This window comes from Durio zibethinus, chromosome 6, assembly GCF_047325235.1.
Source record: "Durio zibethinus cultivar Kanyao isolate XHJ-2024 chromosome 6, ASM4732523v1, whole genome shotgun sequence".
In the NCBI taxonomy this organism is placed as follows: domain Eukaryota; kingdom Viridiplantae; phylum Streptophyta; class Magnoliopsida; order Malvales; family Malvaceae; genus Durio; species Durio zibethinus.
In genome coordinates this window covers 30404801-30423566 of record NC_143167.1, presented here as the reverse complement: position 1 = coordinate 30423566, position 18766 = coordinate 30404801, and the positions used below count along the sequence as shown (strand labels likewise).

At 33.0% G+C, this 18766-nt stretch overlaps 1 protein-coding gene across 5 annotated transcripts; it reads right to left on the bottom strand.

Moving 5' to 3' along the window:
• Positions 1-99: 99 nt before the first annotated feature.
• Positions 100-16556, bottom strand: LOC111286729 (CHD3-type chromatin-remodeling factor PICKLE-like). Of its 5 annotated transcripts, none has more exons than XM_089762749.1 (31): positions 16429-16556; positions 13437-13586; positions 13001-13141; positions 12751-12905; positions 12514-12675; positions 11797-12047; positions 11601-11696; positions 11368-11504; positions 11076-11288; positions 10892-10999; positions 10110-10160; positions 9915-10014; positions 9421-9563; positions 9213-9316; positions 8879-9017; positions 8574-8743; positions 7919-7985; positions 7709-7831; positions 7091-7200; positions 6921-7002; positions 5992-6189; positions 5632-5782; positions 5431-5536; positions 5160-5234; positions 4454-4515; positions 4268-4344; positions 3812-3942; positions 2652-3027; positions 1453-1585; positions 996-1069; positions 100-833 (listed from the first exon to the last, which is right to left on the bottom strand). In XM_089762749.1, exons 2-31 carry the CDS (start codon positions 13581-13583, stop codon positions 273-275), a joined length of 4443 nt encoding a protein of 1480 aa, XP_089618875.1. In that variant the 5' UTR covers positions 13584-13586; positions 16429-16556; the 3' UTR covers positions 100-272. The 5 variants fall into 5 exon arrangements, with proteins under 5 accessions (XP_089618875.1, XP_089618876.1, XP_089618879.1 ...); XM_089762750.1 differs by having other exon boundaries at positions 16453-16556; XM_089762753.1 differs by lacking the exon at positions 1453-1585.
• Between the last annotated feature and the right edge of the window lie 2210 nt (positions 16557-18766).

Genomic DNA, 18766 nt, shown 5'->3' with positions numbered 1-18766 from the left:
TTTTTCGTTTATCTTCAAAAATGAACATTAACGTTGAAACTTTCAATTTGAAAATTTCCAGTACATTTTATGGTTGGTGAGATTTATTAGATAATAAAATAGAAGCAAAAAAATGTAAAGAACACTAGAATTTTGAAAATGAAGCAATTACACAAACGCCTTAATGTATTAATGCCGGCAAGAATCCTCTGAATATATGTTTAACAGGATTGTTGAAAGAGAATCCGGAAAGTTTAGGCTCAGGACGGCCTCTATAAGTCACCTCAATGCATTTAATCATCCAAAACAATCACACCTGCTTCAGGTTTCTCGGTGCTTCCCCTTTCAGGTCCACTACCCACGACATCGGTTTTGCTGATTTCTTCCATCATCACAACATCATTTGCAGTAATCTGCGTAGAACATTTTGGGTCAAATCCAGATAACCCTGCTGAAGCAGAAACATTACTAGGCGATTTACTCCTTTCTTTCATTGGATCTGGGCCCGAATCTGAATCCGCTATTTTCCTGCTATCTTTAACTGGATCTATGTCAATTTCTTCCACGATAGCAGGTTTCTCCGGTTCATATTCCCTTGGTGAGTCCTCCATCTCAATTTCTGTTACAACGGTAGGTTGTTGGTTAGGTGGTGAAACGGTAATTGCTGCAGTGCTCTGTGATTCCATCTGTGAACACACAGCTGTCACAGGCTGCTCTGAAGCATGAGGATAGTGCTGTGCAGGTGAAAGAATCCGAGACACGTCCCTAATAACTTCTTCCAATGAATGGATATTCTTCAAATCGAGGCTTGACTGAACCGCTTCATGAACATTGTCCTCCAATATCTTGCACATCTGCAACAAATTGGAATAAAAAAAAAAAAAAACCTGTAAATCGAAACATGGCCATTGATCTCACTTGCTACAATTTCCATTTCTAGAAATGCTAAACAAAGAATACAAAAGCATCATACCCACTAGATCTTATTGAGATGTTCGACAAACACGATCATTTACCTTATTGTAATGATGAGGCAATTGCAATCGATCAGCATCACCATTGCAAGCAGCTGCTGAAATTTCTTCTGATGCTGCATAAGGATAATTCTAGTCATCACCAAAGAAAACTGGGGAACAGTAAAAGATCACAACCATTCGCAGCAACTCTTTAACCAACATAAAGAAAGCATATGAAGTTGAAGGGAGGATGATTGAGGATCACTTATTTCTTTCATTTATCTACCCTCCTATTAGATAATGAACCATATGTAATCCTTGTTATTCAGGCTACAGATGATATCATGCTGGAAAGCAAACTACCTATAGTTAAAAGGAAAAAAATTGTCTCCTTCCTTTGATGAATTTTTTAACTCATCTTGTATATGACAATAGTACTCGTATATTGGAATTATGTCTGAAAAATTGTAAATAGGTAATAACTAATCTCAACCAATTTTATGCTTCAAGAAATTACCAATTACTTCTATTGGTGGTAAGTGGTCAATCACTTGGGAAGGGATCTCTGTTGACCTTGCATTTTGCATATCTGCAACCTTTTGTCCCTTCTCTTGCTCTTCACTTGTCACCTCATTTGTTTTCATCTCACCCTAAGAGCAAAATTAAGGACGAAAAGCATCATTTAATTTCAATGTTTATGCAACAGCTAAAAAACAGCTTTAGCAATGGAGAATATGCATATTTATGATAGGTTTAACATTGAAACGTGGATTTCATACTACAAGAAACTACAAGATAGTTTCTAGCTGCACAGCCAACCACTGAACTAGACCAAATGGATTGTCTACAAGATAGTAATAACCACGAAGACTTTTGCTACATAAGACCACAGGTAAACAAGGCTTGAATAATGAATTTAAATGTAGAAAGCAGTAGCAATGCTTCAAGAAGTCAAATTATAATTTACCAGAACACACTCCATTAGCCAAATTGCACAATTAACCACTACTAAATTACTAATGTACCAGAGAAATGACACGCCTAGGTTTAATTTCCATTTCCAATGCAGCCAAGATCCCACCTTCAAACTTCAAAGCTCCAAATATACAATCACACTTCAGAAACCCCATAATTAAATAACTCTTTTCATCATGTTGTTCAATGATCATTAAGAAATATTGACTTCACAAAATTCAAAATCACTAATCAGTTCAAAAGTGATAAGGAAAACGATTAAAACACAAATACGGTAACACTACGGGAGTAAAAATCCCGACTGCTGCCTAAGCTCATATTATCATAAGACAATATGTGAGGGCACTAAATAAAAATCTCTGAATGTGTCAGCATCCAGACTCTTGAAGTGAAAAAAACTAGTATAATTAATAATGGTGGATGAGGACAGTCCCCCATCCAAACCAACCCATCTTCCCCATAAAAAAAGCTAACTTGTTTCTGTTGACTTGGTAGTATTCCTTTATTATTTACTTCTTTCTTTTTCTAAGGATGGATGTCCTTGCATGTAATATGATGTGTTTTTTCCTCTATTTGAAAAGAAGTCAAAAAAGTATAGAGCACTATAAGCATACTTTGCTAAGAACTGCTTAAGCCAGAACTTCTAACCAGGTATTATATCTCAGCCGATGCCATTTATCATGCAACAGAACAACATTCTTAGTCAACATTAAAATTTCTATTAGCAGTGCTTCAACTTACAAAATATTCTTTCTGATACTCTGCATTGAGCCCCTTTTCCAAGAGAAGCACCCTTTTCTTGATATATTCGACCACCCTTCTCTGCATATCTCTAAAATGATACAAAATGGAAGCATCCTGGAATAATTGTGTTTGGTTCACAGCATCAGCAACTCCTTGGGCTACCTCACCCCCTACATCATTCCCAGAGCCATTTCCCTGAGTCTGGTTTCCTGTTAATTCTACATTGGTTGTATTAGCACCATTTTGCACTTGAGAACCAGCTTGCCCTGGAGCAGGAAGATTTATAAAGGGAAGATTCAACTCTTGACAGATGACCTCCTGAATCCTCAAGTCTTTATCATCAACAATAGCCTGCCATCTTCCATATCCATGCCTAACAATCAAATAAGTTAACATTACAAAGTATTAATATAATGCACAATTCAAATCTTGACTCATAGCAGCATAACAATTGCAGTATACAAAACAAGACTATACTATATCATGCATAAAACTTGTTGACTCTCATGCCTATCATAAATTTTATGCAAATTATCACTCCATAATTTCGATATATGTCCTTCATGACCTCCATTTACCAAAAATGCAAAAACAACAAGCAGAAGCAACTACCATAGAAACATAATAAACAGGCACCAGCATGCTAACGGAAATAATGTACGTTCCGCGATAACTCTTATTACAAGGACATAGAAAGATCCCAACTAGATGTACATAGTACATGCTTTACTTCTTTTAACATTAAGGCTTCCCTACAATAAATTGAATAAAGAGCGGTCACTCAGGCAGAGGGCTCACTAGGGTGGAGCACATCCATCCAAAGTCAGCTAGGTTGGAGCTAGATTGGTTAGACAACATGGATGCTGGGGGTGCAATTTGAATAGCATCATAGGCATGAGATCCCCCAATTTCACTAAACTTCAAGAATACAAAAAGCTGGCCAAAAATATGTCAGCAGACCATAATTTTACTACAGAAAGAATTCCAACAATGCACCTCCATATTTAAATACACCTTTGAGAAATAATGACTGTCAAACATTACTTTCCTCATCACCCAGTCACTAATATTTCATTGTTAACTACAAAAAACGAAAATGTATCAGAAATATAAGTGCAGCCATGCAGTGTATGTCCACAATCTTCAGAGATACATACTTTAAAACAGCACGCAGTAACAACAAATCATGTTCCTCTTTCCAAAATTTTCCACCCTTTAGAGTCGGATAGCGCATGATGATATCATCAGTAAAAAGGCGGGCACCAGGCTTCTCTGATGCATCCTTCACCTGTTTTTTAAAATATTGACATAACAATACAATATGTTCAATGGGTCAATCTCAAAAAAATAAGGGTATATCTTTGCCATTAATTTAAAATATATAGTAAATTTCCATAACTAACTAAAATTATTTTTATATTTTCCTTATTTTATTAGTTGCCTAAAACACTTACTCCAAAAGTATCCTTCAAAATGCATAGGAACATCAAAAATTTAAAATCATGCATGAAAAATCAACATTTCTCCAACAAACATGACGTTTCACATTTGAAATTTATAAAAAGAAAAAGGAGAATAGTCAAACTCCAAGAATCCAAATTGGCAACGCTCACCTTATTACTTAATAAAAGCAGGACAGCTATCCTAACTAGCACATCTTGAATTCTGAGACCTTCTTTCGGAACACCATCTACAACCAAAGATTATATATTGTAAATTGAATGTCAAACGCCAAGGGAAGAAACCAAAATTTGAAGGTAAAGAAAAGATAAAAATGCCATCCAGCATTGATCAATCACCTGAAAATGTAGGAGAGTCAGTTATATCTTCAGCAATATGCGTCAGGAAAAGAGCACCATAACTGGAAATAAGATAGGAAAAAAAAGGACTATAAGTGACTATTTGTTACTCTTATGCTCTCACACATGCAGTAAAACAAACATAGCAGGAGAATAAGATTTGCAAAAGCAAATTGCAATAAAGGAAATTAAGATTGATAAAAAGTGTTAGAACCAATCATTAGAACAGGAGAAAAAAAAAAAAAAGCTTAAGTGTACGTATATGCAGAGACTGTTCAAACCCAATAGCAAAAAGAAGTGACTTTTCAGTGCTCTCATACACGCAGTAAAAGAAACATACCAGAAGAAATAAGAGTTGCACAAGCAAATAAGCTATAAAGGAAATTAATATTGATAAAAATGTAGGAACCAATCATTAGAAGAGAACGAGACCAAAAAGGCTTAAAGTGCACAAATTAGCATGAATTCTGACAACCACTCATTTTACAGCACACCCAAGTAATAGGAAGTTAAAAACTCCACAGCTGTATTTTCTACAAACTCCAATAACATATATACACAGACCATTCAAATCCAACAGAAAACAAACATAAAAGGTCACCACCTGTAAAATGCTAGCTAAAACTTCAGTATAACATGTTCAAAACATCTATAATATACACAAATCTGGCAAGAAACAAACAAATAAGAAAGTCACTTCGCATACTCTTTTATTTCGTCATAAGTCTTCTGTTTTAAGCGAGATGCAAACTCCTTCCAGTCAAAATCCCCGACCCCAAACCTGAAGTGGAAAATTTACAACAAAAACTGCAATGAGACTCAGAATATCAAACCCATAAAAGCTTTCATATTCTTGCAATCAAAACTGTCCAAAGGAAAAGGCTAATAATTTGCATTCACTCACATAAAAAGAGAGAGAAAGAGGAAATTAACAATCCATCAAATAGCACCCAAAACATTATAAAAGATAGACCGACCTCATCAATATCTGTACAAATGCAGCCCTCTGACTCTGATTGAAGCCAAGCACCCTGAACGACTTTCCTTCACCTTCCATTAGAGGAATTGGCTCCGCACTATCAACTGCAAAATTGGTTACCAATTGGAAAAATGATTAAAGCATGATTAATAAATTGTCACTGACACATTAACACCTTTTGAGGACAGGTAAAAGGTACCACGAACTCTCTTCCTGTAAGGCTTTCTCCCAGATTGATTTCCAGATGAAGTTGTATCACCATCAGTCAATTCAGCTTCAAAGTTATCATCCTCACCATCAGAGCTTACATCTTCCAAACCAGCAAGGTCATCTTCTTCAACAGATACCATCTGAAGAAATTCAGAGAGCAGAAGTTAAATTCTTGCCAAAAAGAATAGAAAATAAATCTTCCTAAGATAATGCTACGAAAAACAACATACATTAGAAACCATCACAATCAATAAGCAGGGTGGAGCTATGTCATTCAACTCCTGAGTCACCTTAAACAAACCAATATCTGACTCAATCAAATTTTTACGTTATGGTGATAATACAATACCTGCTTACGGCTTCTCTTTCCTTTTCCTAGCGCATTGAACTCCTCAACTTTATGAACTTCATATCTGTCTCGTAACAACTCTTCCCAGTAACTTGTTCTTTCAGAATTGTTCATGGTATTTTTATTTTCAATGGCCACTTTTTGAGCTTCTTCCTCTGCAACAGTTTCTGCTTCCTCAATATATTCAAAGTTAGCTACCTGCAAGAAATAAAAGTAGTTCTTTTTCTGTAAGAAACAAAAAAGCATCGAATTATAGACGATGAGCACTGAAATGCAGTGAATCCATGTGATTCAACAAACTTGCAACACCATCAATGTAAAGTTTCTCTATTTAGCAGTCCAATCATGCTTAACCAAGAAAGGCAATTATCTAATGGCAGGTCAGATTGCTCAAATCTTTTTCCAATTCAGACATCATACCTACTAATGTTTTAATTGTCATTCATTGAAAATAGCTAAAAATTGGATGCAACATTCCAAATACATCCAAACCTAGCGTAAACCCATTTCTTATTACTGATCTCTGTACAAAGAAAAAAACAAAAGAATCCAATGCTTACGTCAGCTCCTATTTTGCCATGGGAACAGATTTCAGTAAGCCCCCAATTCATGTAAATGACCTTCCCTATTGCTCTAGCCAATGTTTAATTTCTTAATTACATGCAAATACTATAAGTTACGAAACTTTTGACTGGTTGCCCTAACATAACTGGATCCATGGAGAAATAAAAAGCCTTCTGGATATGTACCATTCCAAAAACAATTCAATTAGCAAAATAAATCAGGTCATATTTATGACAAGCACATAGTCAGTTATTCAAGAAGCAAAATTAATCATATGCCATTAATTGATTAGCCAGAAGAAGAAGGATGCATAGCCAATAAGTGATGGCTAGATTACAGCAAGTTAAGATATAAAGATAGACAACCTTGAAGGCCTTCAAAAATCCATCCTCCTCTTCATCATCCACTGAAGCCTCTTCATCACCAACTTGTTCACGATCAAGTAATCTATCAAAGTGAAAAAAGAATTAAACTTTTAACCTGAAGAGACCATACATCAATAAAACTGTAGCAACAAGAGAGAAAAATAGATTACTTATCAATAGCAGCATCATCGTAATGAATTTGACGAGACTTTCCTGCTTCATCATTCTCACCAGCAAATAGTTCTTTTGAGCCATATCTGATGATGTCATCCAACTCCTCCTAAAGTAAATAACAACCAATTACATTTTCAGCTACATGATTGAATTTCTTTCTTTTGGAGAGGAGGCAAAGATCTGACAATAAAACCCTACTTTAACCCAACATCTCCCAGTAGACACCAAACAACTTAGACTAGCATTTAATAGAAAAAGATGTGAAACAGAAAATGTACAAAGGATTGGAGTTTCGGCGAAGTCACAACAAACTGTATTGGTTTATGGACATGGCACAGACAATTAGCAAGGACAGCCAAGGAAAAATGAAATTACATCATTGGTTGGGATTGCTCAAATGACAATCTCCTTCATATTGAGTTTTAACCTGTGCTGTCATTCCCTAGCAATCTATTCATTTAGGACTTCTTCAAATTTGCTTCTAAACCCAGTTTATTCAATAAAATAGTATATAAATACACTTTATTTATAAGCCTGGTAAGTTATATCCTTCTAAACCATGTAATCATTCTATAATCATTCCTAGCCCACAGCTGAGTCATAAATCTACAAACCTGATTAATATTTTGAGCCTTTAGCCTCCCAACAACAAGATGCTCCAAAACCATTTTCTTCTTGGTCATCTGCATCATCCTTTCTTCTATGGATCCTCGAGTTATGAGCCGATAAATCATCACCTATAACACAGATAATACTTCTTATAGGAAAACATCAAGAAAGAGGGAGAAGGCTTGCCTTACATAAATCAAGGAATCAACTTTAACCTTGTTTGCTTGGCCTAGTCGATGAGCTCTGGCCATTGCTTGTAAATCAGCATGGGGATTCCAATCACTGTAGAGGCATGACACATTTTCACTCTCTAAGTGAACCAAAAACAATGTAGGGAAATATATAAGATCTGAATATATAGTAATAACAACCTTAAAATAATAAATGAACAAATAAACAAAACTTAGATGTCATTAAATGAAGGTTTCAATATCAAACAGGGAAAAACATGCAAACTAGTAATAGTTCATAGATTAAGCTAGTGACATTGTAATCCTTATTTCATTCGCTTTACATTACCAGAAACCAAATATGCTGCTGCAAGGTATTGTACAGGCAATATTAGGCTTCTGGTCCTTATATCATTCACTCTAGTGATCACAACACAATAAACAGCACGCTCAATTGCAACTTTTACATTAAATTCAGGAATTCAGTCCTTTCAAGTTCAATTCATTATATATCAAAACACTTTCTTACTGCCTATGCTCTAATGCAGTCAAAATTTACCCTACTCAACCAAATAAAGAGTAAAACTAAACCAATAAACTATCATAAAAGAAAGCATTTCCATCATATAAATCTTGCAATACAAACAGAAAAAGTAGAAACAAAAATGAAAAAGGATATATAAGAGGGTAATTGTTTGACCTATCATAAATGATAACTGTATCTGCAGTTGCAAGATTTATACCCAAGCCACCAGCTCTGGTAGAAAGCAAAAAACAAAACCGGGAAGAATTTTTGGCATTAAACCGATCTATGCGTATCTGCCTTTCAGCTCCACCAACCTTTCCATCTATACGTTCATACTGCCAGTTCTGAAAAAAAAAAAAGAGAAGGGGCAACAACACAATAAGTATAATTTCTCCATGTGTCTGTGAACCAACCATTTCAGCATATAAACTTCATGCTAATGCAGAAGGATGTAAAACAAAACAGCATCACATTAACACCTTGTAAGTGCAGTAATCCTCCAGTAAGTCCAACATGTGCTGGAATTGTGAATATATAAGAACTCTATGTCCCTGCTCTTTAAGCTTTATCATCATCTTGTCCAACAGTTGCAATTTCCCAGAAGATTCCAGGAGCTGTCTGTAAAGCCATAAAGAAAGGGTAGAAGTAGAAAATAGAGTTTAATTTATCAGTACATAATTTTAGACGACTAAAAGTCTAGAAAGATATATAGCATACAGAAGAATACTTTCAACAGTAGGTCAAGATAAAAAATTCTCATTATAACAATGAAAATATATAAATCTTAGCAGAAAAATATGCATATGACTTTACTTGTAAGCTTCATTTGCATCTTTGATATTGGGTTCAACACCTTCCAACATATAAGGATGACAGCATAGCTTTCGTAACTCCATAACCACATTGATTAGAGATATCTTCCAGGAAAAAAAATATATCAGCTAAGTAGTAGGGCAATCTGCCCTACCAGCACAGTGGTGGGGGGAAGAGAAGAAGCTTATTTCACAAGATGTGAGCTTACCTGTGCACCACCACGTCGGGTAAGTATTTGATAGTTACGAGTCAAAATCGCCTTGTAATATTCTTTCTGCTTGCTACTTAATTCAACACGTAAAATAAGTTCCTTCTTGGGAGGAAGTTCCTTCATAACATCCTTCTTCACCCCTGCATTCATAAATAATTTGCACCCACTTTTTCAGCAAGATTGTAAACTGAATTAGTAATACACAAAATATGGATTCAAGAACTATAGTTTTAGCAAGCCCACAAGAATATAAATATTCTCTCCCAATAAAACCAAAGCCCAAAGAATCACAAGAAAAAAGAAAGCCAAAGCGAAATAGCCTGCATTGCTTTACAGGAACAGGTGTTGAACAACCAAACAAGTTGTCCCTAGGATATGAGGGTATTGAAATCAAAGCCACTACCGGTTAGAGAACATTTATTCCTAATGAAGGAAAAGTATGTAATTAAGCAAGCACCATATGATCCTGTGGAAAGGTTTAAGATATATACTTCTAAGGAGATGTGGGGCCAACATTTTATGAAGTCTTGAAATCTGCTCTTCCTGACTGATATCCTTAAATTCCTCCTGGAACTCCTCTAAACTTCCAAACTGCAAGATGGAAAACAAAATAAAACCTTATAAAATCTTCCTGCAACCATTCTTGGTTAATAATCCATATTCCACAGAACTAACATGATACTAACCTTTCCGGCATCAAGAAAGTGCATTAGCATGAAAAGTTCATCCAGATTGTTCTAAAACCAAACAAATGCCGATGAGTAAGTCATAAATCGTAATATCATAAACAAACTCATCTAGATTGTTCCAAAACCAAACAAATACCCATGAGTAAGTCATAAATTGTAACATTATAAACACACATGTATGAATGTGACAAACTGAAGTAATCATAAAATGTTAGGAATCAGCAACCAGAAAGCCAGAACCAGAAATCAAACTCAGTAGGCTTCTTCCATCCTTGAGAAAGAATTGATGACACAGGAGTACATAAACAAAGACAAAGTTGTTTAAGGTGCCTCTAGATACGAGTGTTTTATTCCTAAACAAGCTTCCACTTTAGTTAAATACAAAGAAACTGGATGCATATTTTTAAGTACATAGGTTAACATCAGTTCCTAAAGTAAGTGATACTAAAATTTTAAATTTTGAAAATTTTCTCTCAGATAAAAGTTCAATGGCTTTTTAGGTAAAAAGGTATTCAAAAAAAGAAGTTAAACAAATGACTGAAAGACTTAAATTATAAAAACTTGGAAAACAGGCGTTCATCTTGAGACATAAAAAAGAAAAAGTGTTGCAGAACATGGGATGATAGGAATAACATGAAACATAATTGTGCCGTTGCCGGAGAGCACATTCATAATTCAGTGAACAAGCTTGGTTAAGTGTCATCCAAATCAAGGAAATCTGAAATTTTAATGATATTTGTTATACTATCTCTAATGTCATCCAAAATCAAAGAACAAACCTGAAGAGGAGTTCCAGTCAAGAGAGTGCGGTGGTTACTGGTATACTGCTTCAAAGAAAGAAACAACTTTGAATCCTTATTCTTGAGCCGATGACCTTCATCAACGATCTACACAATAATGCAAGCATTAGCAAAAATTCATTTAAGAACTACCAAACAGACTCAACGAGTAACAAGGTTTCACCATGCACTCCCACTTTATTGGCTTCAATGATGCAGTGTCCAAGTTAATCATTTCATATGATGTTAACAGGACATCAAATTTTATCCTATCTTGCTTGCTTTCACCAACTATTTGACCAGATTTCTTTTTCTTCATCTTTTTATGACTTTTGGGATGATAAAATTCATATTCCCTTATAATTGCACGAGCCTGGGCAGAGCCAACATACATAACCTGCATTATATGTATCCTCAATTAAAATAGCATACATTGTTAATCAAAACTAGTAATTTAAAATTTTTCATGTACATACAACATTCATTTGGGGAGCCCATGTCTCAAACTCCCGTTCCCAGTTCCTTAATGTTGAAAGTGGTGCTACTACCAAATGAGGACCCATGTTCTCTTTAAAAAGAGATGCTAAAAAAGCAATACTCTGGATGGTTTTACCTGCAATCAAACAAAGGCAAAGCATTAGCAACCCCATTATCAAGATATAAACTACTCAAACTCCTTGAAAAAGCAACCTCTTCAAACAGGACATACCAAGGCCCATCTCATCAGCAAGAATTACATGTGTTTGTTTGGACCAAGAAAAACGCAAGAAGTTCAATCCTTCAAGCTGGTAAGGATGCAATGAGCCTAGAATTCCATGAAAATGCTGTCAGCAATTAATAAGGACCAAATTATGTGTCAGCATACTCAGACTTGCCAGATTGCAGGGGAGAGAATTAGAATGTACCTCCAGAAAGAAATTCAGGACTATGTTCATACTGTTGAAATTCCTTTGATTTTTTCTTGGACTCAACAGCATATCGAAGGCTGCTTTTTTGCTTATTAGCAGAAGATTTACGAGATTTGGACCGAATTTTATTAAATCTCTCAATTTCAGGTTGAAATGCAGATATGTTGGCTTCGAACTCCCAATAACATTCATCATAAGGAAGCTCTTTATACTTCACAAGGTACTCCTTCTCATCATCATCATCTCCCCTGAAGAATTCGGTATGCATATCAGACTTCTATATCAGCTACAGAACCAGCAACCAATACTCAAGACAGCACACAAAAACACCAACCCCGATTTACAAAATGTAAAGTATATCATTATCCAGAACTGTAGGTGATGTTGTAAGTGAGAATGGTTACTGTATGTCTGCATGTTCCAACTTTAACTAGAAGATAAAATCACACTTTTTTCTGCAAGCTCTTAGTATTTTTTGATTACTTAGTATTTTTCAATTACTGATGTCATTTATTCCCCCCTCGCAAAATAACAAAATAAAATAAAAAAATAAGAACATAAACAAAAGCCAAAAAAGAGAATGAAAGAGTAACTCAACCAGCAGAGAACCTTCAAAGTGAAACTATCATCCAAATCAAAATCAAAAAATCAAAATCGAGGACATACAACTTACATATATATATATATATATAAGAAAGTTTTAGATAGGTGAACCTGCAAGCAAGAATACGATCAACTGTAGTCCACTCAGGTCTAATGGCAACAAAGTCGTCCTCAGAGCTATTGTTTGATGCCATTTGTCGATGGAAGTTGTTCACCTTAGTCCTTAATCGAGGATTGGACTTGAAAGCTTTTAGGAACTCCTTTTCAGGTACCCTAGCACAGCATAGAAGATATATAGCCAATGTTTGCTTAAAACAATATCATAAACACACTTAACCAGAAAATTACCAAGTGCAATGCAAATAAGATAATCCTTTCCACTTCACAAGATACTGTTTCACAAATATTTGCTTTGGACCCAGCTTGGAAGCATCATTATCATCAGCCACAGTAGGACGCAGTTGACAATCCAATATCTTCTCAATATCATTCAGAGGGCTAACCTGTAAGAGCAAAAAGGTAATTCTCAACTTCTGCAAACTATCAAATTTATCCAATAGATGCATTCAAAATATCACAAAGTACTATTGAGTCATACGCATTCAGGGCATCTCCAGTTGTCGGGAAGAGGAACAGCTTTTAACGGAGTAAGTAAACACTTTAGGTGGTACGCATAAGTACATGTTGTGCAACTCAAGAGATTCTCACTCTCTCCACAGGCTTGACATGAGTTTTCTTTCTGTGATTTTAATCATTAAATAATGGTAAATGGAAAGTAAAACTAAAATATCCAGAACCAATTGAATGTTCAACATCTATATTAAGAAAAAAAAAAAAACATAAAACTAAAGAATGTAACATAATGCCAACAATGTTCTCTGCAATTGACCTTCAGCATTTTCCACAACATGAACACTATATAAAGATTAAATATGATACAAGAAGGAAAGGAAGAATAGGCATCTTAATTAGAGGTAATACTTTTTACCAGAGACATAAAAAAAAATATTACAGAAGAAAAAGAGAAAACTGACCATATCAGTCCGGACTATCCTTTCTAACTTCTCCTCAGTTTTACCAGATTTTCCAAACACAAAATCGGCATCATCATCAGATTCATCCAAATTATAAATTGGTTTCCGATCTGATCTAACCCGAAGCCTCTCAACCAAGCTACTCATCTTCTGCAAGAAAGACAATATATATATATATATATATATATATATTAAAGACTTCAAAGTACCAAGACTAGGGTTCACTCCTATAACTTGTGAACTTATGGAATGAATTAAACAATAAAAAAAAATTACTTAAGTTCATAAATCAATTCAGTGCAATGCTAAAACAAAGATAGACTTATTCCAACATTCCAGAAGAGATTGTGGTCTTTTCACCCTTTTACATTATGGAGACGTTATAATATCAACTAACTCAAAGCATAATCTAAACAATTAATTATTGGGTCTACTTTTTAAACCTTGCAGTACCAAAACTAGCACCCACTTACACAAAGTACATACCAAAGAAAATATGGGTAGATTAACAAATAAAAATGGCACTTACTGTAATGCAAAAAAAAAAACGAATGCATATAGCATTCAAGTGTACTGCCAAACAAAAGATAATTATTATTCCACCAGACCAACTAAATTTTACCACAAGCAAAATGCCAAATAAGGGAAAATTCCGGTCAAAGATTCTGATCACAATGAATTTGCTCTCATTGCATAACCAGGTTCCTACCTACTTTACAATTGCCTCTCAATTGCAACTTTTAAATTACAATTTCTGATCATAACGGCCAAAGTAGTCCTTGTTATCATATCAAGATCATTTCTCTCTTCAGTTTAAATACTTTATAATCTCAGAAGATTCTAGTGATCTGGATAATGTTTTAGCAATAATTATCAGCTTTTTGTATCTAGCTGGTAGCGGGCACCTTAATAATTACAAAGACGGAGAAGAATGAAACATATGTTTAAAGTACCGAGGGAAACAGCATAATGTTCTAGATCTGGTTCACAATCAGGTCGCATTTATTAACATAGCTTCATGCATATGGAATGAAACTTAAGGAGATACCACTTACAAGAAAAGACCAAAAAGAAAGTTAAGAAATGAATTAAATAACATTCTGTGAATACTATATTGGAGATACGTCTATTTTACATGCCAAATTAACTTCTTCCAGACTATTACTTTGTCAGTAACTTTTCACTGAGAATAAAATTAGATAACTGACTTTTTGATATTCAAATTCTTTTTTTAGAGCTTGATACTTAAATCTTAATCCAATTTCTTTAAAAGGGTTCCAGAAAAAATATTTAAAGTTAAGTAGCTTTTGTAGGATTAAAACTACTCTTCTGTAAGTTTGTGTCTGACCAAGGAAATGGTGTTTCAGATTTGTCTCTTAAATGCCAAAAAAGGGCTAAATAACTAGTCCCTATAATTATGATATGTGTGTAACGTGGAGGTGTTAATATCCATGGGACATTATGCAACTAACTACATCTAACTTGATTCTCTTCTTCAATGCAAGACTCAGTTACTGCCATCCCAACAGTTGCGCTGCCAGGGATGAAAATGAATGGGTTCTTGCACAACGCGAAAAACCATATGAAGACTCTGCCAGACTTTTCCCAACAAAATTTTTTCAATATAGATAAAAATCCATAGGGGCAAAAAGTGTAAAACTTATAAGATTGAGGGGAGAAGTAATGGAGATACACAAGTTTGGTAACAAATTCAACCGACATGGATTTGAGCAGCATATTGTTTCTGTGTATCTACTGCTATAAACAATTATTTTTTCACAATCTACGGACCTTCCATATATGGGAAAACTTCAAGCTGGAAAAAAAAATAGACCACACACAAACTTTCATTTAAAACGTGAAACACGTGAGTGAGATGAAATTTAGAGAAAGAATAAATGCCCCCGCCCACCCACAAACACACACAAAAAAAAAAAAGACAACAACAATTCACATAAATTGATCATTCATCTTGTTCGTCTCATTGTTCATTAAATTAAAAGGCCCTAATAAATCAGCGCATAAAATTGGCATGCACGTGAAGCAAAAATGCAGGGACCATACTTCAGAAGTATATAATCCTCAGTGGATCATGAAGGCAGAAGCTTGTTCGATCAACACAGCCACCTTTAGCTAGCACAGTCAACATTGAATGATAAAATAATCTAACACATGGAGCTTTCTACGGTAAACACTACAGGAAGGCGAAGGAAACAGTTCAAGAAGAAAAGTCACTCAGATCACACGAAAAACCAATGGAGTTAATGAAACCACCATGTAGCTTAATCTGAAAGTGATATACACCGCCAAAGGACATAATTGGATTAATAATGATGTAAATAAACCCAGAACAACAATGAAATTGGCCGAAGAGGGATGGAAAACATGCATTGTGACAACATCTGACCCCACGAATTAATTCAGAATGTCGAAATTACCTACATCTTGAAATTGATCAAAATATCCAATCATGATAATGTATAGAATCAACAAAAAAATAATTACAGTTAAAAATTACCCTAACTACTGAAACTTAATGCAAAAGACATATCCATTCACATATTTACCATTAAACAACTATAAACTAAAGGTTTCATGCCTCTTAAAAAAAAAAAAACTGATTCATAATTTTCAATCAAATTTCACTCCGAGCACAGCAAATAAAGACATACTCAGATATATGCACACATCTAACAAATAAAGCAAAATTCATATAAGAAATAACCTAATTATCAAACCTAAAAAAATGAACTTCCAAACTGACACGTAAAGAGTAATACCGAAAAGTAAAACAAAAATATCCGAGTGAAAAATTCTTCATAGAAACATAAACAAATTCATGCAAAAGACACAATCCCCACTTGGCAGAGCCTCGTGAAAGTTAAATAAAACCCTCATTACCAACATTCTTAGGAACTTGAATCTAAAGAACTGGTATGTCAAAACGTTAAAGAAAAATGTAGAGGGAGACAACGTAGACAAAGCGAATTACCGATAATTATGGTATCTAACGTACGCTGAAGTTGCGCCACAGCCGAGAGCCGGTGTTTCAGCGAGATGGCGGAGAGACGTTTGTGGAACGGTTGAGAAGGGACGCGATAGAAATCACTGAGGCGGTGCAAAATATTTAACATGGACTGCAGGTATTTATTGCGTTTTGTAGTGACATAATTACCATGAAGTGCATGTTAATATTGATTATTATGAAGGGTATTATTGTCTTTTGAACTGAATTTTACAGAGTGTAAATAATTTAGTGACACTTGGTAAAATGTATTTGGCGAAAATTATGCGTGGATGGGTTAAGTTATTTCCTTATTGATTTTTTTGGTAATTAAGGGCAACAATTTGATTTGGGTATTATGGTCTTTTCATTTGAGATGTAATATATGAAAAAAAAAGCACTAAAATTACCACGATTTTGTTTTTCACTCCTCGCTTTTTTTAAATTTTTAGTAAATAAAATTATTTAAATATTTTTTTACAAGTTTATACATATTTATATCCGGTTTATTTTATAAGTTTTCATAAATTTACTTTCGAAAAATTATATAATTGACTGGAAATAGATTTTAAAAATTATAAATAAAATTTATTAAAATATTTTATGAATAATTGTAATAAAAATTTATTATTCAAAAATTATAAATTTTAAAATTAATAAAAAAATTAAATTTACTATTTTAATCTCAACAAAATTAAAATTTTATGAGATCCTAATTAAATATTTTATCTCTTAATATTAAAAAATGTGATAAACTAATTATCAGGTCTAATTAACACATAAAAATTTAAACTTTTTAAAATTATATAAATAATATTACTGAATATTATATAATTTTATCAAAATCTAATATATTAATTAAAAAAATTCATCGTGATAAGTAAATAAAGAGATTTATCTAAAGAGTTTAGTTTAATTAAAGTTATTATAAAATTTTAATATTTGATAAAAAATTTTATTAAAATAATATAGAATTTAAATTTATAAAAAAAACATTTATTATTTTATTTTTAATTTATTTATGACCTCATAAAATTTTATACTTTATTTAATATAAAAGTAGTAAAAAACTTTTTTATTAATTTTAAAATTTATGATTTTTTTTCTTATAATAACATTTTCATTACACTAATTCATAAAAATTTTTAATAAAATGTTCGTTTTTTTAATTTTTCATAAAATTTGATTACTTACCCTTACAAAAATAGATTTTTTAAAATTTATAAAACTTATCAAATATGAATATCTAAAATTTTGTGAAAAAATAATTAAATAATTTTATTTTTAAAAAAAAGTTAAAGTGTAAAAAGTAAAATTGATGGTCCATTTGGAAGTACTCGTAGAAAAATTAGAGAGACAGGAGACTGTTTCTTTTATTTAAAAAAAATAAAACTTAATTGTATTTTTTTAATGATGATAAGCTTTTTTTTCCCCCAAAAGGTATTAGGTTTATAAAAAAAATAAAAATCAATCCAGTATTTATAATTTATAAAATAAAATGTTTAATAATTGAAAATTTCAAATTATTCTCATTAAAACATGCTTAATGATTTTAATGATAAATTAAATATAAAGGGTTCAATATACCAAAATAAATACAAAATTATACAAAATTAATATTACACGCGTCTAAATTATGTATATATATGTTTAAATTTAAACTATGAATATTATCTAAATTGGAAAGAGATTAGAGGTGCGCTTAGGTAAATTTTATACATTTTGAAATTATGAATAACAAGCATCCACATGTGTAAAATGCATTTCATGAATAATCTTCTTTAATTATGATGAGTTAGATTTCCATCCTTGAATGTCAGCAAGAGATTCTTTTAGATTTTTAAGACAACAAAATAGATTTGTACCTCGATTTGGCCATGCGTTTAGATATACATTTGACCAAATAAAAGAAAAATAGCCGTTAAACTTGGCTTAAAGTGCCCTGCCTATAAGAGGCAAAAAAAAAAAAAAAAAGGGATCCTGCCCATACGAATTGTGTTTGATTCATGGACATAATGAAAATCAACTTTGGTATGTAAAGTAAAACATAAATCTCTGTGGTTTGTCGTGGTTTATAATGGATTTTTTGTCTTTTAGATACAACATTAACAAACCTTTAGGAAAAAATATATGAATTCAAAATATAATATAATTCGAATGTATTTGGTACATAATATTATAATAAGATAAAATAATATAATATAATAATATGATTAAATTAAATAATATTATTTTATTATATATTTGATATGTATAATAATTAAAAAAATAATTTATTTATTAATCAAAATTATATTTTCTCAATGTTTATTCAATTTGATTATTG

What these genes read in the sequence shown, in the direction of transcription:
- LOC111286729 (XM_089762749.1), bottom strand. Translation starts at nt 13,583, where the DNA reads ATGAGTAGCTTGGTTGAGAGGCTTCGGGTTAGATCAGATCGGAAACCA. An exon ending in AGTATCAGAAAGAATATTTT is followed by an intron (nt 1,586 to 2,651) that starts GTAAGTTGAAGC and finishes TTTTGCTCTTAG; the next exon opens with GGTGAGATGAAAACAAATGA. An exon ending in TGCCTCATCATTACAATAAG is followed by an intron (nt 834 to 995) that starts GTAAATGATCGT and finishes AATTTGTTGCAG; the next exon opens with ATGTGCAAGATATTGGAGGA.